The sequence below is a fragment of the Homalodisca vitripennis genome, chromosome 8 (genome assembly GCF_021130785.1).
Source record: "Homalodisca vitripennis isolate AUS2020 chromosome 8, UT_GWSS_2.1, whole genome shotgun sequence".
NCBI classification, from domain to species: domain Eukaryota; kingdom Metazoa; phylum Arthropoda; class Insecta; order Hemiptera; family Cicadellidae; genus Homalodisca; species Homalodisca vitripennis.
In genome coordinates, this window is record NC_060214.1 from 33,926,957 (window position 1) to 33,952,677 (window position 25,721).

At 34.0% G+C, this 25,721-nt stretch overlaps 1 protein-coding gene across 1 annotated transcript; it reads right to left on the minus strand.

The window, feature by feature from the left end:
* Window positions 1-4,338: 4,338 nt before the first annotated feature.
* LOC124368104 lies at window positions 4,339-24,350 on the minus strand. The gene is made up of 5 exons (XM_046825378.1): window positions 24,298-24,350; window positions 21,502-21,670; window positions 21,066-21,206; window positions 14,605-14,811; window positions 4,339-10,141 (listed from the first exon to the last, which is right to left on the minus strand). Exons 1-5 carry the CDS (start codon window positions 24,348-24,350, stop codon window positions 10,109-10,111), a joined length of 603 nt encoding a protein of 200 aa, XP_046681334.1. The 3' UTR covers window positions 4,339-10,108.
* Between the last annotated feature and the right edge of the window lie 1,371 nt (window positions 24,351-25,721).

The window sequence follows — 25,721 nt, forward strand, 5'->3', positions numbered from 1 at the left end:
TTCGGTGCCGTCCAGAGCATTATTGTTTTGTGCTGCCGATGTATTGAGCTGTAGTACTGTTGCACTAACATATCCACTCGTACTTTGCACCTGTTAAAGAGGTCGGAGTTTATGACAGACAATAAACAGCTCCCGCTGGTTCGCATAAGATTCACAGGTGTTATTCATGGGATTTCTGAAAGAGGTGGATTACCATTGTCTTCTTCTCTGAGTCGGAAAATCAATCGTAGAACACAAGTCTAAGCATATTAGATTTCAATTTTTCTTGTGGATGAAAGTAAAGCACTAGAGGGCAGATGTATTTTTAATCATTGACTCAGTATAGCTGTGGCTAGCAATCCCTTACTATTTACACTCAGAAGCAAAACGTAACCATCCGCAGCCTCCTTGCAGATTTCTCAATGGAACATTTTTTACCACAATCCAGCAAACTGACCTAGGGCATAATAAAGACGCTGGCAAATTATATCAATTCATTAACGAATTCCATCTTTGTCAGTGACAGCATTATGTATCCAGACCTAGTGGGCTGTGAACAGTACATCTGTTGTGGTGTCTATCATTGAGCACTCGTATTTGCACTGGCCACAGGTATTGCATGACCAGGCAAGTCCACAGGGTGGAGTATAGTGTTGTGTGTTAGTGAATTGTGAAGCAATACAATATAATGGCATTCTAACAAGTCATCTGGTTCACCCCCTGCTGCCACAAGCACTCCAACAAAAGTTTCATTTGAACAAATTCTTTATCGCTCCATCACGTTGGCTTCTTCTCATCTCATGTATTTTAAACTAATGTGGCCACCATGTACGTTTCACACTCTGACAACCAAATCAATCAATGTTTTTTCTAACCCTATCTAGACACATCCTCTTTTTATGGTTTCAACCCTGATTAGTTCCTATGAAAATGGACGAATTATCCCAATTCAAAACTACAAACCTGTTTATTTGATATACGACAGCCATAAGAATATATGAATAAGCATGCCTGGTTATTTTTGGAAAGGTTCATATCAAAATGTACGCATAGAGCAAAAATACCAAGTCTACCAAGCACATTTATTTGGAATACAATAATAATAGACTATATTTATGCCTTGATATATTTAAACCTAAAATAGGAATAAATATTGAAGAGAATAACACAAAACATAATTAATTCACGCCAAAAATCCAATATTTTTATAAAACACAACAAATATTATTTTTATATATGGTATTTATTTAGATATTCTTTACACTATGTTAACTTATTTAATTTGTCATAAACGAGTAAATTTTTAACTTAACTACCAAAAGATTCTAAACACATGTATTCCACTGAAAATCTGTGTTTAGAAAATTCATATTTTTGCCATAACATGTCCCTACATTTTGTACACACAAGAAAGTAAATATTATGAAAATATTGTTCATTTAATGAAAATTCTTCTTCAGCAAGATTATAGGTGGAAATTTTTATAAGAAAATGATCCATACAGCTCAAATTCACAAGGTTAGACATATACATAAAATGATTAAGTTAAACAGTGTAATTAATTTCTGCAAAAAAAACATATGTACATAAATTTTACACTAAATTATTGTTAACTTTGCTAAACAATATTATTATACGTGTGGCCAAAAGCAAACACCACACTTTTTGAATTGGTATTGAGAGATTAAAGACAATACAATTTAATTTTCACAGAAAATTAACAAATCTATACCATTAGGGAAATTTAATTTTTTTCTTTACGGTGAAGAAATTTTGGTTTCGAGATTCATGTTGGCGTTTCACATTAGTTGTCTGTGGCACATGGGTTCCAGAACTGTTTGGAGGAAACAGTCGTTTTCCATAATTCGTATTAGTTACTCTGTAATGAATGTCAAGCCTTTTTTTATGAAATAAAAATTGAGAAAACAATTTTACAAAGGTTTTAAATTATTTTACTTGTCCCAATTGTTGCAGAGTCACTCTTGGTGCTCTCTATCGATGACTAGAGACATGCTCTGGTTTTGTAACTACCCCAAGATGTGGACTGAAATAGAAATCTACTCTTCCTACCTGTTAAAGAGGAGGGCTAAAAATATAAAGGAAATAACGGAGAGTAGAGAAGTAGTAATGCCTATTAGAGAGATCTAACAGCGGATGTACGTTTCCAAACATACAGTATTAAAATAATGCAGTAATCATCAAGTTGGAAAAGAATGCTATTACACACAGCCTTGCAACTCTGAACAGTTTTTTCAAAGAAACAAATTGGCTTTACTTCGGAAGTTACTAGTTTAATCATTGTTACCCATAACCGCTCCGCTATATTACAGCTCGAGACACTAAACGGAAGATGTATTTAGACCAGCTAATACAGACTGACCTAACAACTGAAGTTGGCAGACCACTTTTTCCCAAGGCTGTTTCATACTTCATCAAATCTCTCCTAGTATTTAAACAATACTGTAATGCACAATCAGTACAAAAAGAGTACATCGATTTTTTTTATTCATATACACCTAAAACTTTTACATTATACATAATTTTTCCATAGCGTTATGGGGTTTTACAAAGCATTTACTTGTAGAGATAGAGAACTTTTATAAAATTCTAACATAAACTGGACACTATGTTGTATGGAGTTTATTATGTATTAAGCTGCGTTTACATCAAAGTCTTCCACAAGTTGCGGCAATTTGTTGCTTTTTCTATAAAATACAGCAACTTTTCCCATCTTCCATTTGTGAAGAGACAAATCTTCGACTAAATTTTGATTTCCCACGGGGGGTGTGTCGGTAAAGATCAAAGAAAGTTGACATCTAAAAGTGGAAGACTTGTTGCTGCGCGTTTTGCGCAAGCAACTTGTGGAGAATTGTTCCCCCTGACGTCGGGCGCTAGCATCCCCCCACCATATTCAATCCACGACTGTCAGTGCACGCATTTACTTTAGCTGCAGGTATGTTTAGTGACATCGTGTGTCTTCGTTGTATTTGTGTCAAGATGATAGACTGTAGTGTGAACGAATGGACCAGGGCCAAAACCAGTGAATTAATTGAACTTTATGACACAAGGCAGCTGCGGCAATAATTGCGTTTTCTTAGTCTGACATCATTGACACTACAGCCTAAAACCTTTTAGGCCAATTCTTCGAAACAAGTTTTCCAATTGTTGGTCTATATTTGAAAAGAGCAACATTTAGTTTTCAAAAAAAAATCTGCCAATTGTTGCTCTAATTTGAGAAAAGAAACTTTTAGTTGACAACTTCTAGTCCTCTACAATCTTTTGTCAACTTTAGGGTGAACGCGCCTTTACTTTTATCAAGTTCTTTACAGTGATATGCCATACAATGGGGTACTGTAAAAAAGTTGATCGGTCCTCATAAGGAGAGGAAGTGTTTAAAAGTAACGCCACCGTATGACTGCAAACACCACAAATGTAAAACTGTAAAAGTTATGGTTGGCGGAGAGATGTAACTTTTGGGATTAAGGCTCTTAAATAGGGCTGGATTTACATATGGGCTGAATGGGCTATAGCCCAGTGGCTGCAGAATACAGGGGACGGCAAATTTTAGTAAAAAATAAATTATTCCAAAAGTTAAAAATATGTGAACAAATTATTTGTAATAAATTTGTAAACATAAAAATTTGTAAATTGGAATTGTCTAAACAATCATTTGCTTAATATATTCCATTTATTTCATAGTCCTAACATCAATAAAATATGGTATGTTCCGGGACGTATTATTAAAATCAGAGACAAGTTAAGTTATTGTATTGTAATTCCTAAATGTATCTTCTTTTAATTTGATTGTCCTTAATCCAACAGAAAAGTTTTGACTTTTTCTCACGATTTTGTAGTAATTTGCCAGTTAATAAATGTTGCGACATCTCATATTTTATGGTAAAAACAATAACTGCAACTATAAGAAGCGTAACTTCAATGAGTTGACAATTCAACCTATTTTATTTGAGTTTTATTACAAACTTAGCATGGCCACCTCGCTACTGCCGTCTTGTCGACCCACTGTGGTACCAAGGTAAGCCTACATGGTTGGTGGGGGGTGGGGGAGTGCGACAAATTGTGGATAACCCAAGGGCTGAAATCTTCAAATCCACCTTTGCTCTTGCTTTTATTACGTTCTAATAAAAAAAATCCTTTATCTGCTCTGAAAACTGACACTGACCAGATGATCACATCACATCATAAAATAATCCTACTGTTATCATAATATCGACTATTCTTATGCATCACTGCTTCCATGATCACCTACATGTAAAATTAGACACTCCCCTATAAAGTATTTGAATATACTGATTTACATCTTGTACTTAGGTAGAGGCAAGGAAAATAAATAAAAAAGACTACCCAAAACAACCACATTTATTAAAACATATTTGTACCAGAACATACGGTAAAAAGTGTTAAGATAAATGACTAGAAAGAACAAATAATTCAACTTATTGTGCAATATAAAATATTGTTAGTAGAACTAATTATTGTGCTTACTATTATACTTTACTTCGAATGTAGTTATACCATGAGTATTAAAAAAAGAAACAGTAAAATATGTTTACCCCAATTCTTCCACATTGTATACTTAATCATTGTCTTTTATGATTTTTTGACATTATAAACAACTTTTAAACTGAAAATATAATGTATACAGTAAATAGCTGATACCAATAATTATAACAATTTAATAAAAATTCAAAATATATTTGTTTACTTATAGCATTCAAGATATGTTAATGCAATAGTATAAAATAAAAAATAAGAATTTAAAAGTCATTAATCATATGCTTGAAAATATTCAATTTTAAAATATTGTAAACATTTATGTTTGAATGAAGAAACATAAATAAATACGTCTGAATAAAAATAAGGTACAATTTAAATGTTATTATAATTTTATTCAAGATATTATCTTATCCTTTTCCAGTAAAAAAGGACTTTCAAATAGTTTCATTACATGCGATGATATCACATTAAAAAAATGGCTCCAGAAATTATCACCAAAATTGTCTTCTTTCTTAGATAATAATAATGTCACAGAACGACGGTATTATGTTACAAAGATGGCTCCAGAGGTAATCACCAAACATGTCCTTTATTAGATAATAATATGACACTGAGTGATGCTATCATGTTGCAAAGATCGCTTCCGAGATAATTGTCAAATTGGTTCTTTGTTTGGACCAATGAGATAATCCTCCCTTTATGCCTGATGGGGTAGTACAAAATAATTTTTACTTTAGAGAACAGAATCTATGGCTTGTATGGGGATATCAACTAGGGTTACTGAAGGAGCCAAATTGATATTAGAAATCTCTGTGACTACTGGAAGTGAAAGTGTAGCATGAGTGTTCTATAGAATAATGATAGCGAAAAAATCTTGTGCATCATACAGGAGGCTCTGTTCATTATCAGTGACACATGAATACATGAAGTGTGGTATATAATTTGAAGTTGTGAGAATCCTGGAACCGAATATAGCCTTCCTATTGTTTTCCTGTTATTTGTTTTAGTTGCTGACAATAAGAAAAATTAATTACAATGAAAATTGTAGTAGTCTCCTCTTAAACTGTAGACCATTGTGATGTTGATGTGAAAAATTAAAGTACGTAAAATATGTTTTAATAATTAAAATGAGTTGTTAAATTCAGCATAACCATGGTTCAAATTGCTTTCAAGGAAAACACTACAAACTACAAAATATTTTATAAAAAAGTATACCAATCAATAAACAACTAAAAATAAATAAATAAATACTAATTGCATATGACACGGGAATACAAAATAACATACTACAGTATATAGTAAATAAAATTATCATCAACACCTTGACTACAGCTCTGTACTACAATATCTCATTTTGAGTATATTTTAGTGGTGTGGCTGCACTGTATCTACAGCATCAATGGTTGTCTCTATAAATAATATAAATTAAAAACTTTCAGAATCTTTCAGTTTTAACATAATAAATTAAACTATTAGACCAACTGAGTTGACTGTATAATTGGGTCTATAAAACCCTGTCTGCCAATGAGATTTTAACTCATTAAAATTTTTGTACATTAATTGATAATTTTTTTTTTGCACTAGTAACGTATGGATAACCTTAACCTTATCAAAGATTTGTTAAATCTTTTAATCAAAATCCCTGTAGCATAGTTGAAAACTCTTAGCAATGAACTTCAATATTCTCTTCATTGCCCCCAGATAAGAATTACACAGTTATCATTTAGTAAGAGATATAGGTAATACGATAAAGCTTATCTCTGTACCCTCTCCTTCTGTTTCATCATAGTCTATTATTCTTTATGGAAAAGACTAGTCTTTGTCCTTCTTAAATAGTGATGTTACCTGTCTGTCTGTGCAATGACTCTTGATAGAAAGGTTCAGAAGACTTTCCGTTTCCCATCATTAACCTGACTAACCATCACTTTTCCGTTTATGTTGTTTAGGTAAATAAGGCAATATTGACCAATTTACTCAAGTACAGTGAGTATGACTAGATACAGAAACATTAAAAATTGACCTTTAATATTTTTGCCAAAGACAGTTAACTCAATTTTCTGCAGGTTTTGACTGGATTTCAGATCGGGATATCTTGGACCAATGGTCTAAGGCCAGTCATTGGACAATATGAGAGCTATAAGTAATATTCCATCGCCTAACAGACAATAAAGCGGTATAAAACTATTACTTTTTTTTCATGACCTTGTCATAAATGTGGTATTACATCACAGACCGCCAAGGGGTCAAGTTCCCTGCTTAGGTCTAAGCACATACTTAAAATAATAAAAATGACAAACAAAAGAAAACGATTAATTTTTGTGTTCTTCCACATAATTACGGAATGCAAAACTTAATGAAATGGACAATACTATAACATACACATAGATTGTGGAATTCTAAATCTAGGGTGCAGTGGCTATTTGGGTACAGACACAACAACACTGATTGAAAACTAAATAAGTTAGTAAAAAAACAACATCAAATCCCTATGAGTCTTTATCATCACACCAAATTTGGCGTATCAGTCTGGAGGCTTATTAATTTCAATAGAAAAAAAGGGAACAAAACATCAGAATTCAAACTTGGTAAAAGAAATGCGTACAATATTCACTGTTCATGACTCGAACGAACATGCAGACTTTTTTAAATTTTAGTAGATCTCATAAACCCTCTCCTGGCCAATCACATCAAAGCGCCTTGATCTGCTTTAACACTCTCTATGCTACCAACACACAGTAATTGTTGAAAAATTGTGTGAAATAAATGATTTGTAATGCTGTTTACACCAACACTTGTTTTGAAGTAACCAGAGGAAATAGGAGAAGACATTTCACAATTAGACTAAGTATAAGTTTTATTTTATTGATATTAACCCTAGAGCTGCTAAGAGTCACAATCAGGATTCATTTACCCCATGGTCAATCGCTAGCATCTTGATCGAGACTCATTCTTTATTGCATTATTACGATTGCATAAAATAAGTTTTACATATTGTATTAGCGAAAACTATAGTTTTATATTTCTATGTGGAAATATAATTTATTTCTATAGAAATTTATGTTGGCAGCACCAATATTTTGCTGAACTGCCATTTTATATTTCTAGAAGTAACTGCAAAATCTGCATTTATAGTTCTTTTATTACAGGTTTTTTAGGAATGTAAGTGTATAAACTCTGAATCTACATTATATTTGGAGTATTGTACGTGTTTAACTACCGAAATTGTCCTCAAGGAGAAAAAAATTATGTGTTTAAATGAGTTTTTTTTAATTTTGGGATTTTTGCCAACCTTGGACTACAGTAAATATATGAAATGTTTCTGTAAGTTTTATTTTTACATATTATTATTCCTAGCAGTTTACTGAAAGTAATTGTATATAATACATGGTATATTGTGTAGCCCATCAGTTGTAGTGTTAAACATTTAAGTTAATGTATAATCTTAAGTCTGAAACATACATTTTTTTAATAAATAGTGTGTGGGCCAAATAATCTTATTACTACCAAATTGTTGAGAATTTAATAAGCTTTAAAACAATTTATAACATGTAGCAGCTTTTTGAATGGAGTTTTTAAAATTAGAATAAGGGAAATAGTGTTTATTTTATGGCACAGTGAAGTCGAGTAGTGCCATAATCGTTTTGTGGCAATTTGGATTGAGTGAAAATCAATCATTCCAAGAAAGTGTAACGCTATTTATTCTTAAGACGGATTTGGAAAATTATATACGATATCCAAGACTACATTTGATTGGATGAAGTGAAGTATAATGTTTTAATTTGTTAGATTTTGAATCAGAGTTTATTCGCTCGTAATTTAGTTTCAACTGTGTGGAATGTTTCTTTTGTACTCATATCTTTGTATTTTGTTTATGATGGTTCATTTAACCAAATTGAGTTATAACTGTTAAGTACTCTTATTGCCTCACTATTTCTCTAAAGTTTTTACAAAATGTGTGTGCTTAAGGACAGAGTATTATAAATGTCTGTCTTATGCCTGAATTTTCTACCCAACACTTGGAGCATTTTTGACATACTTTGGAATCTACTGGAAACCTTCATATGTAATGAAAGCGTGTAAAATAAATTTGAATGCAATGTGTAGTCTTATCAAGATGACAGTCATCATAAACTATAAATAATTAATAAACTCAGTAATCAAACTATGGGATTTGCAGCATTGGCCTATATAGAAAATTATTTTGGGTGCTGACACAATGGGTGGTTTAAAAGGTATGAAATACCATCCAAAAATATACGCTCAGTAATATTACCCGTGAAATTGTTCAACTTTAAGACCTTATAAATGTGTTCCAGTTTGAAACTAAAAACCAGGTGCAATTTTAATGTTTATCTTTAAAAATTTGCGGGGCTTCCACCCCCTGAGATTCTTCCTTAATACAATGATCTGCAGTTAAATATGGAATATGAACTTCGTAGTCAAATGTCATGGATGTGTAATAAAATTTCAAATGTCCCAAAAAGTGTTGTCATGTGTTTTTCAATTCTTCCCGTAAACAAGCTTCAGATGGCTGATAACCTCTTTGTCCTAAAAAATTATATCTATAAATTTTTTAATGTTTTGACACCAATGATTCCTGTAATCATAACTCATCATCACATCCTGTCCGTAAACAGCACAAACTTGATGGAAAACATTATAATATCAATATGAGGTTACTTATGAAAACGTGATTACCATATGAGATTCAAATTTGGCATGTATTTTCAATTGTGCTATTCATATTGAGAAAACTAACAAACCATAAAGCAAAACATCCTTTCTGGCACAGTTGGATGCGCAGTTAGTAACAACATGCACAATTACAAAACATATGCTTCTTCTTTTCATGGTACTGGACATCAAAAATAAAAGATACTTTCTAAACTTCTTTTGCAACTACTTAAAAAATTAAAACATAACTGCTTATAAAAATTCACTTGTTAGACCTGACTCCTTTTGGCCGTTTGTACAGGAGAGGGTTAACATACCTTTTCATAAATATTTTTACTACGGTTGAGAAACATATTGTACTGTCCACATCTTTCCTATGATTGATTAAGCAATGCATTTAAAATGCACTGTCAATTATAAATAATATTATCCCACACAATCCAAATATGAGGTCATCAATTATTTATTTGATATGACACAAAATTTCAATTGACCAAAAATAACGTATAACCTTGATGATAAGACGTAATGTAACATCTTGAGATTTGATCAGATTCTGATTATGTGTTATAAACTTATAAAGCTTCAGGTGTGAGAATGCATAAAATAAATAAAACTTAATAAAAGTCATATACTTAAAGCTATTCATAACAAAGAATATCACTCTCTGCACTCCATTTAACGGGGCACAATATAATCAGTTAAAATTATTGTATATAATATTTACTTTAAAAAACAAACTATTAAAAATATCACAATAAAGCCAGTACAGAGTACTGTCAGAAATAAAATAACAATAATAAATAATTTCTTACATCTATTTACAAGTACTGACTTTGATTAATTTAACAAGAATTAAGTGAATTTGCCACTGCACCCGGGGTGCGATCAGGTTTCGTCGATGAGGACGAAGTACTTTTTTGGTTAATGGCGACAAGCGTCATCTGTTATCGGCTGCACTACCTCCATCCTCCTGGAACACGTAATTGTTTCATTGACATCAATAATTAATTGACAGGATATACAATTATTTTTAATTTTATAGTGGAGGTTGTGTACAGAAATTTGTTATACTAAATTGGTTTGCTTAACACCACAACTTTTAAGATTAAGTTTAGATGATTTTGGTATAGGTCATAAAATTTACTCCAGAATATGTATATATATAATGCTAAGTTGAATAATCACTAATAATTTGAGTAACACCGTTTATGACTTAATTTGATGTATATAATTTAATTGTATATTATGACGATGTTACTGTTTTTACAGCTATTGCTGTATTTGTAAATGTTCATTGTGATACATGGTTAATCATACTAAATTATGATTATGGTTAATTGAGTTTAGTTTGGCATTATAATAGATGACAAGCTATCTTGGAATCCACACATTGACGATCTCTGTAGTAAGCTTAACTCCAGTATTTATGCTCTTAAAAGAGTAAAAAGTTCTTGTAACCAAGACACTACCAGGACAGCATATTTCTCTCTAGTTGAGTCCCACCTAAGGTATGGACTATTAGCATAGGGAAACTCTTCAGCAAGAAACAGGGACCGTGTTCTAGTTCTGCAAAAAAAGGCTATTCGAATATTAGTAGAACTGACTCCTCACCAGTCATGCCATCAGGCTTTTGAAGAACTTGGAATCCTGACAGTGGTCTCACTCTATATTTGCGAGGCCACCTGCTACACAATAGCTCAGAAACCTGACCACCTAGGTAACAATCATAACTATAACACAAGAAATGCATATGACTATGCCCTGCCAACGCACCACCTCACCCTGTTTGAAAAGAAACCTACCTACATGGAGAGAAAACTTTTCAACCAACTCCCTAAAGAGATGTAGAGAAGACAAGAACTTCAAGACATCGCTCAAGACCTGGCTGCTACAGAAATCTTTTTACACCCTATAAGAACTTTTCAATGCCTGACTATTTATGGTAACATTTCTGTACCATATATAAACTTAGCTTCATCATCTCTTTTTAACTCTAACTGTTACCTATTTATATCTTCTTGACTTATTTCAACTAACCTATTATTGTATATACAATTTTAAGACATGAAATCTACACATCTTTAATAACGACGCCATTACTGTACTCTATATTCATGTAAATAAAGAATTTTGATTGATTGATTGATTGGTATACCACTAGGCTAGTTTCTGGGTCCTAAATTCTTTTTAAATTTTTTCTTTCAAATGGATCCAGTGAACACTATACAGATAATTAAACGTTTTTGACATGCTACTAGTGTACCGCACACCCAAATAGTCACGCTATTCCCTTATCATGGAAATGTCTCAAACTCATTTTTCTCTTGTACAGTGAAAAGTGAAAATTTGTAACCCTTGAGCTGACGGTGCCTGCTCCTGTACTGGCACCCTATTTTCAGCTGTTTGTAAGAATTACATTAAACTGTTATATACCTCTCAAAAGTTCTTCAGATATACAACTTATTATACGAGGTGTGTCCAAAAAGTATCCGACCTTGACATCTGGCATGAACTGACGTTACTCGGCGGCAACAGCAATCTGGTCCCCTTCAAAGTACTCCTCTCCACAAGCCACTACCTTATTCCAACGCTCCTCCCACTTCCGGAAACACTCCTTAAATTCATTTTGCGGAATGGCTAACAGGTCCTTCGTCGCATTTTGTTTTATTTGTTCAACATCGTCAAATCTTTTTCCTTTCAAAGGCATTTTTAATTTCGGAAATAGCCAGAAGTCACAAGGAGCTATGTCAGGACTGTAGGGAGGCTGTCGTAGTTGGTTGATGTCGTGTTTGACCAAAAAACGCTGAATAAGATTTGAGGAATGAGCTGGCGTGTTGTCGTGGTTCAGGATCCAGTCACGGATTGTCCACAGTTCAGGTTGTTTCCTTCGCACTGCATCTCGTAGCCGCCTTAGGACCTCAAGATAATACTCCTTATTCACTGTCTGGCCTCTTGAAGCATATTCGTGATGAACAACACCGTCCAGGTAAAAAAAATCTGTCAGCATTGTCTTGACATTGCTTCGAGTTTGTCTTACTTTCTTCAGCCGTTGCTCTTCACGAGTTTTCCACTGTGAAGATTGAGCCTTTGTTTTAGGGTCGTAGCCATAAACCATCACCAGTAATAACTTTTTTAAATAGCCCTGGGTCACTTTTTATCAAATCCAGATTGTCCTGTGCGATTTCAAGTCGACAGTTCTTTTGGTCTTCTGTCAGCAGCCGAGGAACAAATTTTGCCGAAACACGGTTCATTTTTAAATCTTTGTGTAAAATGTTACAAATTGAAGATTTTGATATTCCTAAATCTTTTTCCAGCTCTCGGACAGTCAATCGACGGTTTTCATTAATTGCTGCACGAACACGTTCAAAATTTTCAGCGTTTCTGGCCGTTTCTGGCCTGCCAGATCGGTCATCACTCAGCCGAGGAACAAATTTTGCCGAAAGACGGTTCATTTTTAAATCTTCGTGTAAAATGTTACAAATTGACGATTTTGATATTCCTAAATCTTTTTCCAGCTCTCGGACAGTCAATCGACGGTTTTCATTAATTGCTGCACGAACACGTTCAAAATTTTCAGCGTTTCTGGCCGTTGAAGGCCTGCCAGATCGGTCATCACTCCACTGATATGCGGCCATTTTTAAACTGCCTAAACCACTCTTTTATTTGTGTATCGCCCATTGACATGTCACCATAAACTTTCCGTATCACAGTAATCGTCTCTGATGCTGAATGGCCAAATTTTGGCAAAATTTAATGCAAATGCGACGCACACATACGGCAGTACTGTATGGAACAGAGCGCTGTGACTCACTGAGTGACCGGATTGTATTCAATGCCTAATATGGAAAGGAGTAAGTTCGCCCCTCCCCTCCAAAAACCGGTTTGAGCCGGTCGGTTACGCCGCGGCCGCCTACTGGTCGGCGGTCGGATACTTTTTGGACAGACCTCGTATATGATTGTTTTTTAGAATATTCCAAATAGCAATAATACATTATCTTTATACATTCATTAACATTTTCCTACCTTCAAAAAAATTTAATTTCAGTGTTTAAATATAATTCTTGTTAAGACTTTTTTATAACTTTGCACTATATCATCATATATGTGTGGAAGGTTTATATAAATTCCAAACCACACAAAAGGAACACAATTTTATACTTACCAAAAAATATTTTTAGTTTTAGCTCTTTTACTGAAAAAATATTAACTTCTTTTAGCAATTTTTGAACTTTAGCGCAAAATCGACTAACATTGTAATTTTAAAATTTTGTACCATTGCTTCACAACACTGAAATTCAATCTATGTATGGACTCATTATGCATCACGGTTTTCAGGAAAGCTAAAGAAATAATAATACTTGCTTATTATTGTTGCTATAGTTTTTTATTCATAAAAAGTTTTACCTAGAACTAGTCTGTTAAGAATGCCTGTTCCTATTCAGCTAATGGTTCTCTCAAATCACTAGATTTATTCCTGAAATTAAGCGTGACTTAATTCATTCAAGTAATCAGCTATTATTACTAATAACCAAAACAAAATATAAGCAGAACATACATCAATTACACAGACACTTCATTCAAGTAATCAGCTATATTACTAATAACCAAAACAAAATATAAGCAGAACATACATCAATTACACAGACACTTCATTCAAGTAATCAGCTATTATTACTAATAACCAAAACAAAATATAAGCAGAACATACATCAATTACACAGACACTTCATTCAAGTAATCAGCTATATTACTAATAACCAAAACAAAATATAAGCAGAACATACATCAATTACACAGACACTTCATTCAAGTAATCAGCTATATTACTAATAACCAAAACAAAATATAAGCAGAACATACATCAATTACACAGACACTTCATTCAAGTAATCAGCTATATTACTAATAACCAAAACAAAATATAAGCAGAACATACATCAATTACACAGACACTTCATTCAAGTAATCAGCTATTATTACTAATAACCAAAACAAAATATAAGCAGAACATACATCAATTACACAGACACTTCATTCAAGTAATCAGCTATTATTACTAATAACCAAAACAAAATATAAGCAGAACATACATCAATTACACAGACACTAAAACACAACAGCAGATGTAACTAATAAGACAGTCGGCCCGGTCAGCTGGTCACAGTCAAACAGTTGCTTGCACAAGACGCTTCTTCTAACAATACAAAGAGGAATGAAGTTTGATTTATTGAGTGATAATATTCCTCAAACGAAAGCTCTATTATTCTGCCATTGACTGATACTCGGTTTTAAACCGAAACTTTGTACATACGGCAGTATGCGAGTGGCCTAACTGCTGTATATACTGCAGTTGCCAGTTTGAAGGTTAACAGGAATTATTGACTTTTCCAGCTTATCTAAAAGGTCATTGATAAAGGGATGGTTAACACTCACAGTTAGCAGGAGAACAGCACTGTCCTGCTGTATTATTCCGCCACGTTGCTTCTGCCGAAGATACAGTGCTGCCATCTGCTGCTGCAACCGCCTCAACTCTGCTGAGGGTGTAAAGTTGTCAGCCTGCAGCAGGTCTAGTGGGGGTGGAGCGGTACCCAACGACTCCACATCATACACCACCTCTGCCCTGCATACGGGGCAAGTAGCCTGTACACATTTACAACTCATAGAACCTGTCTCTCATTACATTTACAGGCATAATAATTTACTCAAATGAAAAAGCAAATTATGTCTAAGGTATCAATCAAGAATCAAGAATTTAAACACATTGTGCAATTGACAAAATCAGATTTACAATTAACCCATTAGCCACTCAATATTCTTGCGCCCAACCTTCTTGTATAAATCCACCAATTAAATATACAAAAAATGCAAGGGTTTAGTAAAAACTCTCACAAAACATTCAATTTTGTTGCTATTTGGTTGACTGAGCCATTGTTTTTTAGCTAATGAAACGGGCTATAATATACTGTAATTTATAAGCACTAAAGTATATAAGATTATTTTAATTTGAAGAATAATTTTAAAAAAACTATTTTTTTGTAAATTTTGAAAGCAAGAAATTGTTTTTAGTACAAAACATATGATGTTTGGTGTAATTATATAGGAAATTTGATTTTTTAAGAGGAAAATTTTATTTTATTGATTTATCTTAATTTTTTCAAATTTTACGTAGATTTTAGTAAAATGTGACATTTGTGTTCTTACACAAATCCTAGCAAACACGAAAAAAGCGCAAGGGTATAGTATTATACCTAGATTTACATTCTTTCTCTGGGGTTAATACATATTCATATGTATATTACACGTTCTTTAATTTATTTATATGTATATTACACGTTCTTTAATTTAAGTTTAATATATAAACTTTATTATTTGAGCCCATACTATTGCTGAAACAAATATTTAATAACGTATGTCGTCATCACGGTACCGGCTCGTGATCGGTGTTTTGGTACCGCGTCGGCCGTCACGAGACGGTACCGTGATAAGTGGTCAATGGGTTAACCATTTTCTTAATATAAATCTCGGTCTAAGTGACAGATATCATATTCTCTGTAGTTATTTCTAAGATAATAACAGGTAACAACGAGTTATAATAATTAAATAAATAACCTATATAAAACTATGATAACAATAACACATACATACACTTAATACACAAACAGAAATAAAATTAAAAAAAATAATATATCATATGCAATTAACAAAATATAGTGTTACTATCACAGGCTAAAAAAGCTATCAACAGAATAAAATAAATTTTCTTTTAACCAGCTTTCCACTATTATTTTAAATCTGTTTATAGGTACAGACCATGCTGTTTCCGGTAATTTGTTAAATAGCATAATTTTCATATATATATATGTGGCTGCTTTTACTTTTTTCAAGTTTGACGATAGTAGGTAATTCTAGAATATGGTTTTTTCTGGTAAAATAACTATGAATTTCCTTTCTAGTTAAAGAATTACATAACGACTCTTAAACATTCACTAAACAACAATAAACGTACAAATTGGAAATAGTCATTATTATTAGTTCTTTAAAAAATTGGTACACATGTTTCTCTTTCAGGTACATTCTTAACAGCTCTTAATGCCTTTCTCTGCCATTTAAAAGCTTTTTATACACCACTACTATTGCCCCACAATGTCATTCCGTATCTTAAATGTGATTGAAAAAAGCATAATAATTCAATAATTCTTTATTGATGCTACAAAACAGATTAACATTGCAGCATTTAATACAAATAATTTTACAATATTATTAAAGCTCGTGCATATAAACTATTTTAAGCAATATTAATAAATAAATCATATATTATTGAAGACATTTTAAATAAATGGTAACACAATATAAGAATGAATCTATATATATATAAAAGAAAGTCGTGTTAGTTACACTATTTATAAGTCAAGAACGGCTGATCCGATTTGGCTGAAAAATTTGTAGGGGAGGTAGCTAAGAACTGGGAGAAACACATAGGATACTTTTTATCCCGTTCCCGATTCAGGATTCCGCCCCACTGGTCTTTAAAAGTTACGGAAATACCCGTAAGAAATGCATTACAGCAAACATATGTTATTAAGTGAAAGGGCTTGTTCAAATTGAATCAGCTGTTCTTTGTAAACATATATAATGCAACAAAAGAAATATATGTTTATATCATTTAATTACCATTTTAAATTTCTTTACATTTATAGTTTTAAAGCATAGAGTAAGCTTAAGAGAAACAGCAAATTTTGTTTCAACTGTTTCTGCAATCACTGTTAAGCATAGACTTTACTATCCAGATAATACAAATCAAATTTTAATTTTTTACAATTCAAAGCAGTTATCTCTGCATCTCCAAGTCAGATACGTACATTATTTGCTATCATCATTTCGACATGCTTTCCATCGAACCCATCTAACCTGTGGCACAAATACAAGGATAATATGGCAGAGGATATTTTACATCAAATTCGTGTCAGTTTCAATAAATTCCGACCTTAAAATGAATGAGGAGATACATAATCGGGCCTTACTATTGATCGAAGACATGAGTTATCTCATGTGTGGTAGTTTATTACTCAGGTTAGGAATGCCAGCGCCAAAATCGTAAAAATGAATGACGCATTTAGTCGAGAATTGGAATGGGAACGTGAATATGATCACCAGGAATTAGATTAGATTTAGTAGTTCAAACAAATGTTGCCCCTGATGAACCCCCAACAAAAGGAAGTTTATGATACATTAATGAAGGCAATTGATGATGGAAACGGTGGTTTTATATTTACATGGTGGAACTGGTAAGACATTCCTCATGTCAGTAGTTTTAGCCACTGTTCGTGCAAGATCCAACATTGCAGTTTCAGTTGCTTCTTCTGGAATAGCAGCCACATTGCTAGAAGGATGTCGTACGGCACATTCTGCATTAAAAATTGCCGTTAAATCTTCAATATATTGAAGAACCAACGTGGCAACATTATAAAGCGCTCCGCTATGGCGAAAGTTTTATCAGAATCGAAGATCATCATCTGGGACGAATGCACAATAGCGCAATAAACGTGCATTGGAAGCAGTTAACCTAACATAGCAAGATCTACGTAATGAACTCAAAAATGTTTTGGAGGCGCAAACTATTTTACTGTCTGGCGATTTCCGCCAAACATTGCCAGTAATTCCCAGATCGACTGCTGCCGACAAAATATAAACGCTTGCCTCAAATCATCGAATCTATGGCGCTATGTTAGGAAACTTCAGCTGACAACAAACATGAGAGTTGCATTGCTGAACGATACATCTGCTGAAGATTTCTCTGAGTAATTGTTGACTATCGGTAATGGTCGAGTACCTGTCGACGAATCGAGCGGATTGATTTCATTTCCTCGGAATATCTGTAACTTTGTTTCATCGAAAGACGAACTCATCAACAAAGTATTCCCAAACATCATTACTAACCTCAAAAATAATGAATGGTTGAGTGAGCGAGTAATTTTGGCAGCTAAGAATAAAGATGCAGATGACTTAAACTACATAATTCAGGAATGAGAATCATTGGTACACTGCATTCTTTCAAATCTGTTGACTGTGTAACAAATGAAGATGATGCCACCAACTATCCAATTGAATGCTTAAACTCCTTGGATGTACCTGGCACAATTTACAACTAAATATTGGTTCTGTAGTAATCATGCTTCGAAACTTATACCAACCAAAAACTGTGCAACGGAACAAGTTTGGTGGTAAGGTAAATTGATGAACAATTTGATATACACTACAATACTCAAAGGTGAGGAAATTCTCATTCCGAGGATCCCGATGATCCCACCCGACATGCCATTTGAGTTTAAACGGTTTCAATTTCCGATCCGTCATGACTGTAAATAAGTCACAAGGCCAATCGTTGAAAGTTTGTGGTCTTAATCTCAAACATCCATGTTTTTTCCCATGGCCAATTAAATGTGGCATGTCCACGGGTCGGAAGACCATCCGCGTTATTTGTTTTTCGCGCCTAATAAAAAAACAAAAAATGTAGTTTATCACAAGGTGCTACAATAAATGGCAAATAAAGAATCATTGAATAATTATATTTTTTTATTTACAATTATCCTAATTTAAAAAGTAAAAAAATGTGATCATGTGATATTGCCTTTAAGGCGGGGACAAAGTTCGCCGGGGTCAACTAGTTTATAAATAAATTAGGACATAGCCAAACCAAGCAAAATTTAAATTACTTTCTAAAAATTTCAATATTATTGTACACAAAAAATTCTTGTAAATTAATAGTATAACTTTAAGCTTATCCAATGATGATTCAAAATACAATTCAAAAGCTTATTCAACATACAAATCAGGCAAAATCACTCTAATTCCGCTGACAAAAGAAGCCAGGGTCGAAGAGCATAAATCAATGTTTTGAGGTAGAGTATTACCCAGCCGCATCATGACATTGACAGGAGCGTGAGCACCGAGACTGGTGCGTGCAAACTGAGGACTGAATAACGCTTGGACTCTGGACGCGGGCCGAGGCACAAGGAAGTTAAGTTGAGATAGGAGTTCACCACAATCTATGCGACCATTCATTAACTTGCATGAACTTGTTTATAAGTTGAAACTAGCATGTCTAAAGGTAAAACCCTGTAGGAGGTGATACCACAATGTTGGTAAAATGTCTGTAGTGCACAACAGATGAGTAATACATATTAACATTGTGTATAATTTTGTACATGTACTTTGTTTAGTCGAATGGCTTAAATTGTATAAAATATTTTTAAATTACTTTAATATTTTATTAATGGTAATATGCAGTTAATAATGCAAACCTCGGCAAACAAAAATACGCTCGACAGAAAGTAAGTTATTGGTAGATTTTATCGGCTATTGTATTTTCAATACAAATACAAAGAAATAAGTAGTAGTGGTCAGATTTGACAAATTCTCTAATAACAGTATTTTAAATTAATTAAAGTGCAGTTTAGCAAAAAATTAGCTTTTATCCCACATGATAAATATTGCTGGGACGGGGAGTCAGAAATGTTATTTGTTTTTTAGTTAATTTTTCTATGGGTCAGATTCTAGCTGATAAAATTTTCAAAATGTGTATGTCAACTTCACATAAAGCAAAAAGCTACTTCAAGAAATGTAAAACAATGAGACGACAAGTACTTAATTTGTGATTAAAACAGTGAGAATAGTAGTTTAATTTAGTTAGTTTTTGGTTTTTTTAAATAGAAATTCTATATAAAGTAACTAAAGTAAAGTAAAAACTAAAGTACTATACTGATATCTCAAGAACAGTAAAAATGCATTTTCATCAAATTATAGTAAATACAGTTACATGTTATTTTACATTACATTATTTTTACATGTTTTTTTTCTCCTAAAAGCAATGCTTGTGAAATTTGACATAACAAGTAAACACACAAAAAATGATTCAACGTATTTAAAATTTTGATGATATGGTTTTAACCCTTTCACTGCCGACATAGGATGTAGCACAAAAATTGCCATGGTGTGCAGTTACAAATATTAAATTTTTTCTATTGGCCTTTAACATTTACCAAATTCCAAATGAAATTTGAGCCGTTCTTCAAAAATATCGAGAACATATTATAGTGCAGTAGTTGTTACAATGTTTGTCATGTAATTACGATTAATGTTGTTAGTGTTGTGATTCGTGATGTTTTTACTGTTGTCAATATTGAAAATTAGTAAAAGGTCACCAGAAAGTGAAGAGAGGAAAAAAAAAAAAAAAACTGCAGGAAAGGTGATAACCCATATGTGTGTATTACAGCATTATTATATATATATATATATATATATATATATATATATATATAGGATAACTTATTTCTTTATATCAATTATTATTTTATTTAAGTGTTTTATTCAGTACAAAGTCACGTAGTGCAAACTTATGTGTAGTATGTGAAAATCTTAAGCGCATACACTTTGGAAAAGTCATCAAAACTTCTGCATTTAACAAGAGAAGTGCTTGAAATTTTGTGTAGTAACTTGTATAGTAAAATGCTACACATAAAAATAAAATAAAATAAAGGTGATGGTCTAATATTTTGGGTGTATTATTACTATACTTAAACACTAAAAAATAAATAAAAAACTTAAGTTGCACAAAATATTATTTTATAATCTACTCGTACTTAAAAAAGTTAGATATAAATCATCATCGTTAAACAACTTCTTTAGCAAAAAGAAATTGATTTTTTTTAAATAAAAAATGAAGCCATACATTTGTATATAAGACATTACATTTTACTCAAATTAATGCTGGAATTTTACACAACATCACAACTCCTCATTGAAGATGAAGTGGGAGATCCTACGATGCTTGGCCAGACAGTGGCCATGGAAAGAATTGAAATGTGAGAGGAAAGAGTGAGTGACAATAGACCTACCTGGAAAGTGTCTGTGCGTTGCCAAGCAGGCAGCTTGTCCTGCTCCTCATTGAAGATGCGGTGGGAGATCCTAAGATGCTTGGCCAGACAGTGGCCATGGAAAGAATGAGATGTGAGAGGAAAGAGTGAGTGACAGTAGACCTACCTGGAAAGTGTCTGTGCGTTGCCAGGCAGGCAGCTTGTCCTGCTCCTCATTGAAGATGCGGTGGGAGATCCTAAGATGCTTGGCCAGACAGTGGCCATGGAAAGAATGAGATGTGAGAGGAAAGAGTGAGTGACAGTAGACCTACCTGGAAAGTGTCTGTGCGTTGCCAGGCAGGCAGCTTGTCCTGCTCCTCATTGAAGATGCGGTGGGAGATCCTACGATGCTTGGCCAGACAGTGGCCATGGAAAGAATTGAGATGTGAGAGGAAAGAGTGAGTGACAGTAGACCTACCTGGAAAGTGTCTGTGCGTTGCCAGGCAGGCAGCTTGTCCTGCTCCTCATTGAAGATGCGGGTGGGAGATCCTAAGATGCTTGGCCAGACAGTGGCTGTGGAAGTAGTGATAGCAAGGGGTCTTGGTGAAGTGGTCGCCTTGACGGAAACCGTACAGGCAGATGCAACACTGGCAGCATGGCACGTTACAGGCAGTCAACTGCTCTTTCACCAGCTGATAACAGAAACAGTCCATCAAAAATGGCATAAAACTAAATATGTGCTAAATCTACACACTATTCTTCTATACTCCATCTTTCTAATGCGAGATAGGGTGATTTAAATAATAACTGAAAACAACAGCACAGTTTAAAGCCAATATTTTAAATTACAAGTATACAGAGTGAGGCAAACCCTGTATACATTTTACCCATCCGTGATGTAAAATGACCTCTAACCCCTAAAAGTGCCATTTAGGGTGTAAAAATGATTTTCTTTAATTCTTTGGGGATCGAAATATGGGGGTTTTGGGTTAAAACGAAGAATGTAGGTTTCTCGGTTCAACCGCTATACATCGTGAACAGGTGGCCTGTCTCACATTGCATGGAAAAAGAGTGAGGGGAAATGAGAGAGTGGTATGGAAGGAATGTAAGAATTTAGAAAGACAGACATGGTTAAGGCATTGGTTCACGATGTTGATTTTAAATGAGGTAGTTCCTAACCACATTCAGGAACAGTCGATGTCGGGGTGAGTGACAGTAACACAGTGAAGGTAATTAGAAGTTTATTCTAATTTTTCTTTATCTTCAAAGTTATTTAATGGTTAACAAGTGGATTAAAAGCTTGCAATGAATATAAAATCTCTTGTTTTTTTTATTTAATTTTCAAATAAACTATATAAATTATATAATAAGAAATACGCGACTTACACTTCTAGGAGATAAAACCACATAATTTTAAGCAGGATTTTAATAGTGATTTAGAAAGTTTTGAGACAGTCCACGGTGTAACCATTTATAGTAACTCTCACTATAACTGTAATTGTTATTGAAAATGGAATTTGTGAATAACAAGAAGTAATAATTATTAAAAATTAAAGTCACTGGCAGGAAGTGAACTACAAACATGACTCCAGTAGTAACATCTAGTTGGTGAGCAGAGTATTAGCTAGCATTGTCAGTCAGCTGTACTTGGTTACCTAGTCAGACTGCATGTACATCTAGTAGGCAGACAATAGCAGCTCAAGGTCAACCACTATTGCTTACTGTCTTCAATTAACTACTGTGTCCACCATTAATAACAATATAAGGTCAATAGTTCATGATTTGAACTTTTTGAATGTTGGCATGATACTTACTGATTATTACCATACTTATTATACACTTACATATAAATATCTCTATATTAAGAAATATAGTATTGGCTTCCTGATTAACACTTTAAAAATTAAAATGGAATATTAAAAATATCATCAAGGTGAGGCAAATTTAAAAGGGGACATGCTCCATGGCCTGCTGTTATTGAAAATTTGGAAACAAACGAAATGCATTTATTTTAAGGCATCTTTCTATGGTTTAAAACTAAAGGAACATGTAGATTAAGTGAATTGTCAAGTTATCCAGAGTAAACACATAAAATGGAAAATAAAAAAAAAAATTAAAAACAAACAAAAAATTTAATAGGCCTTCTCTAAATAATGGTATTGATTCTCCTGTTACAAAAAAAACTGTATACTTGTCACCAGCACAACCAAAAACCAGTGACATACTGAGGGATATACTCGAGGGATTGCCACGGTCTTCAAGAAGAAGTTTGGGGGAATTAAGGAACTCGAGCTCCAGAGACCAGTTACAGGGAAAGTACTACACTTTCGATGTTGGGATCAGCACCTGTTTCTACCTGGTGACCAGGAAAAACCGTGTCAGGAATCTACATATCAGGACTTGTAGAAAAGTCTGGACAATCTGCGTGCACACCTGCAGTATTTAGGTGTGACGAAGCTCAGCATCTCTAAATTAGGTTGTGGCCACCAATGGTCTAAACTGGAAGATTGTCTGATCAATGTTGGAGAAGGTCTTCCGAAGACTCAGGAATCAACATCATTTGTATCTTCACTCCTTGGAAGAACGTAGAGACGAAGGAGACAGGGCGGCGTGATCCAGAGGACGGTATTGTGCCGTCCCCTTGAACCCTGAAGATACTGTTCTGCGGCGCAGAAACAGTCTTAAGGAGGGGGTAGTGTTATGAGAATGTGGAAGAATGTTCCAGATGAACAGGTCAACCTGTGATACAGGAAAACATGACCGAACCATCGAGACTCCTGACAATAACAAAAGGGATAAATAAGTGAATAGCGTCGTTAGCATTCGGGGGGAGCAGTCAGTGGGTTAGGTCAGTTTTCTTTGAGCCTCCTGTTCCCGCCCTTTCTTATGAGAGCAGTAGATGGGCGCTGTGATCCTTCTCCACTCGTCTAGTGGGTTCTGGACTTCTCTACTTGAATGTTCTTCGGAGCTGTAGTGACATGAGTTGAGTTGAGCTCCAGAAGTGAACTTGTGAAGTGACAGAACTAGTCATAATACTCGTGACAGCTAGATTTGTGTTAATAATTATTGACTGTGTCAATTTTAACCCGGTATATATTGCCGATTGTAATTTCCCCGTAGCGCGCTAAGCGGTATAATTCGCGGTATCTCTTAACAACGTATTATAAACATTTAAGTTCCACGAAATGCCGTCAGAATGTGCATGAGTGCTTCTTTTGTCTTCCATTGTGATATTGGTGGAGCGCGACACATCAAAACAGCTGTCGTCAGTCACAACATCTGATTTTTGTTGGCCGTGAGCGCCTGCGCGCGCACTCGGCCTGCCATCTCTAACGCTCGGAGCGGGTAAACTCGCTCTTGAAAACAACAGCTGAACGTGCATTGTTTGTTTTAGTAACCTAACAGTGGAAAGATTCACTTTATGAAAAAAAAGGAACAGCTAGGTGCGTCATGTGTTTGAAGAGAGGACTGAGGAAAAGAAACCATTTATCTTTGCAAGACATGCAATGCCAAGCCTGCTGTCCATCCGGATGACTGTTTTGAAGTCTACCACAGTCAAGCTCAATTCTAACTGTGCAATTTTCTAACTGTTTTGTGCCTTCTAATTTAATTTTTAAACAGTGTACCAAATCCAAATTATTTTGTTTTAACCTGTTGGATCCCGTAGCCGCACAGTTGCGACTGAGGCAAGTGTGCAGTCGTGGCCCGTTGCCGTACTGTTGCGGCCGCGCGCAGAGCGTTTTATTTTTGCGTTTTCTTCAACTCAATTCGCTAAATTAAATGACGTTCAATATACCGGGTTACTGGGGAGAACACTGGCTTTCTCGTGAGGTATATTTTGTTTCGCGCTACGATACTTGGCAGCCTGTTTTTACTCTAAACGTCGAGGCGTTTCAGCCGGTTGCTGTTGTTTGTACACAATAATTATGGCTTCGCGTAAGCATGAGTTGTTTGATCAAGATATTAATGAATTATTGGGCAGTGAGTTTTAGTGAACTATCTGATAGTGACGACGAAAGTGATGTGGATATTTTCAGTCGTGTAAGAAGTGGTGATTTTATTTTTAGTGAACTAGTTCGTGATGCAGACTTCAACCACGATTTAGGTTATCTCGATGAACCAGTACCAGGACCATCAGGTGATACTGTTTATTCTAATAATCGTCCAAATAAGCCTACTTTGGATAGTGTTGACTTGGTAATAAACGAGGTAGTTCAAAATTATAATCCCAGAAATGACTTTACTGGTAATGAAGGAACTGAATGTAGGCCTAACCCCAAACGTAGAAAGCTACCTCCAATTACCTATCCCTGGGTGAATGATACCAACTTTATTCCGCACATATTTCCATTTGACAGCTCAAAATCTGGAATAAATGCTGATTCTGGAATAAGTAAGGAATCTACAAACCTAGATTTGTTCTAATATTATTTATTTAGTTTGTTTATCCTAGTCTTATTGATTTATAAAAAATAAACTTACACTTGGAATCAATATATATATATATATATATTAATGTAAGAAAAATAACTAAAACCCTTTATTTTCATTACATTAATATAAATAGATAACCCTATAAGTGGAGTTAATAACATAATATATATATATATATATATATAAATTTAAATATGTATATTTGAATTTAGAAATATCAATAATATGAAAATAAATAAACATAAAAATAAAACTTATGAGTAT

Excerpts from the sequence above, each read along its gene's own strand:
- LOC124368104 (XM_046825378.1), bottom strand. The coding sequence starts at position 24,350 with ATGGCAGGCCGAGTGCGCGCGCAGGCGCTCACGGCCAACAAAAATCAG. Across the intron at positions 21,207-21,501 it reads AACGCACAGACACTTTCCAG|GTCTACTGTCACTCACTCTT; the intron begins GTAGGTCTACTG and ends CTTTCCAGGTAG. Across the intron at positions 10,142-14,604 it reads GTGCTGTTCTCCTGCTAACT|GAGGATGGAGGTAGTGCAGC; the intron begins GTGAGTGTTAAC and ends TACGTGTTCCAG.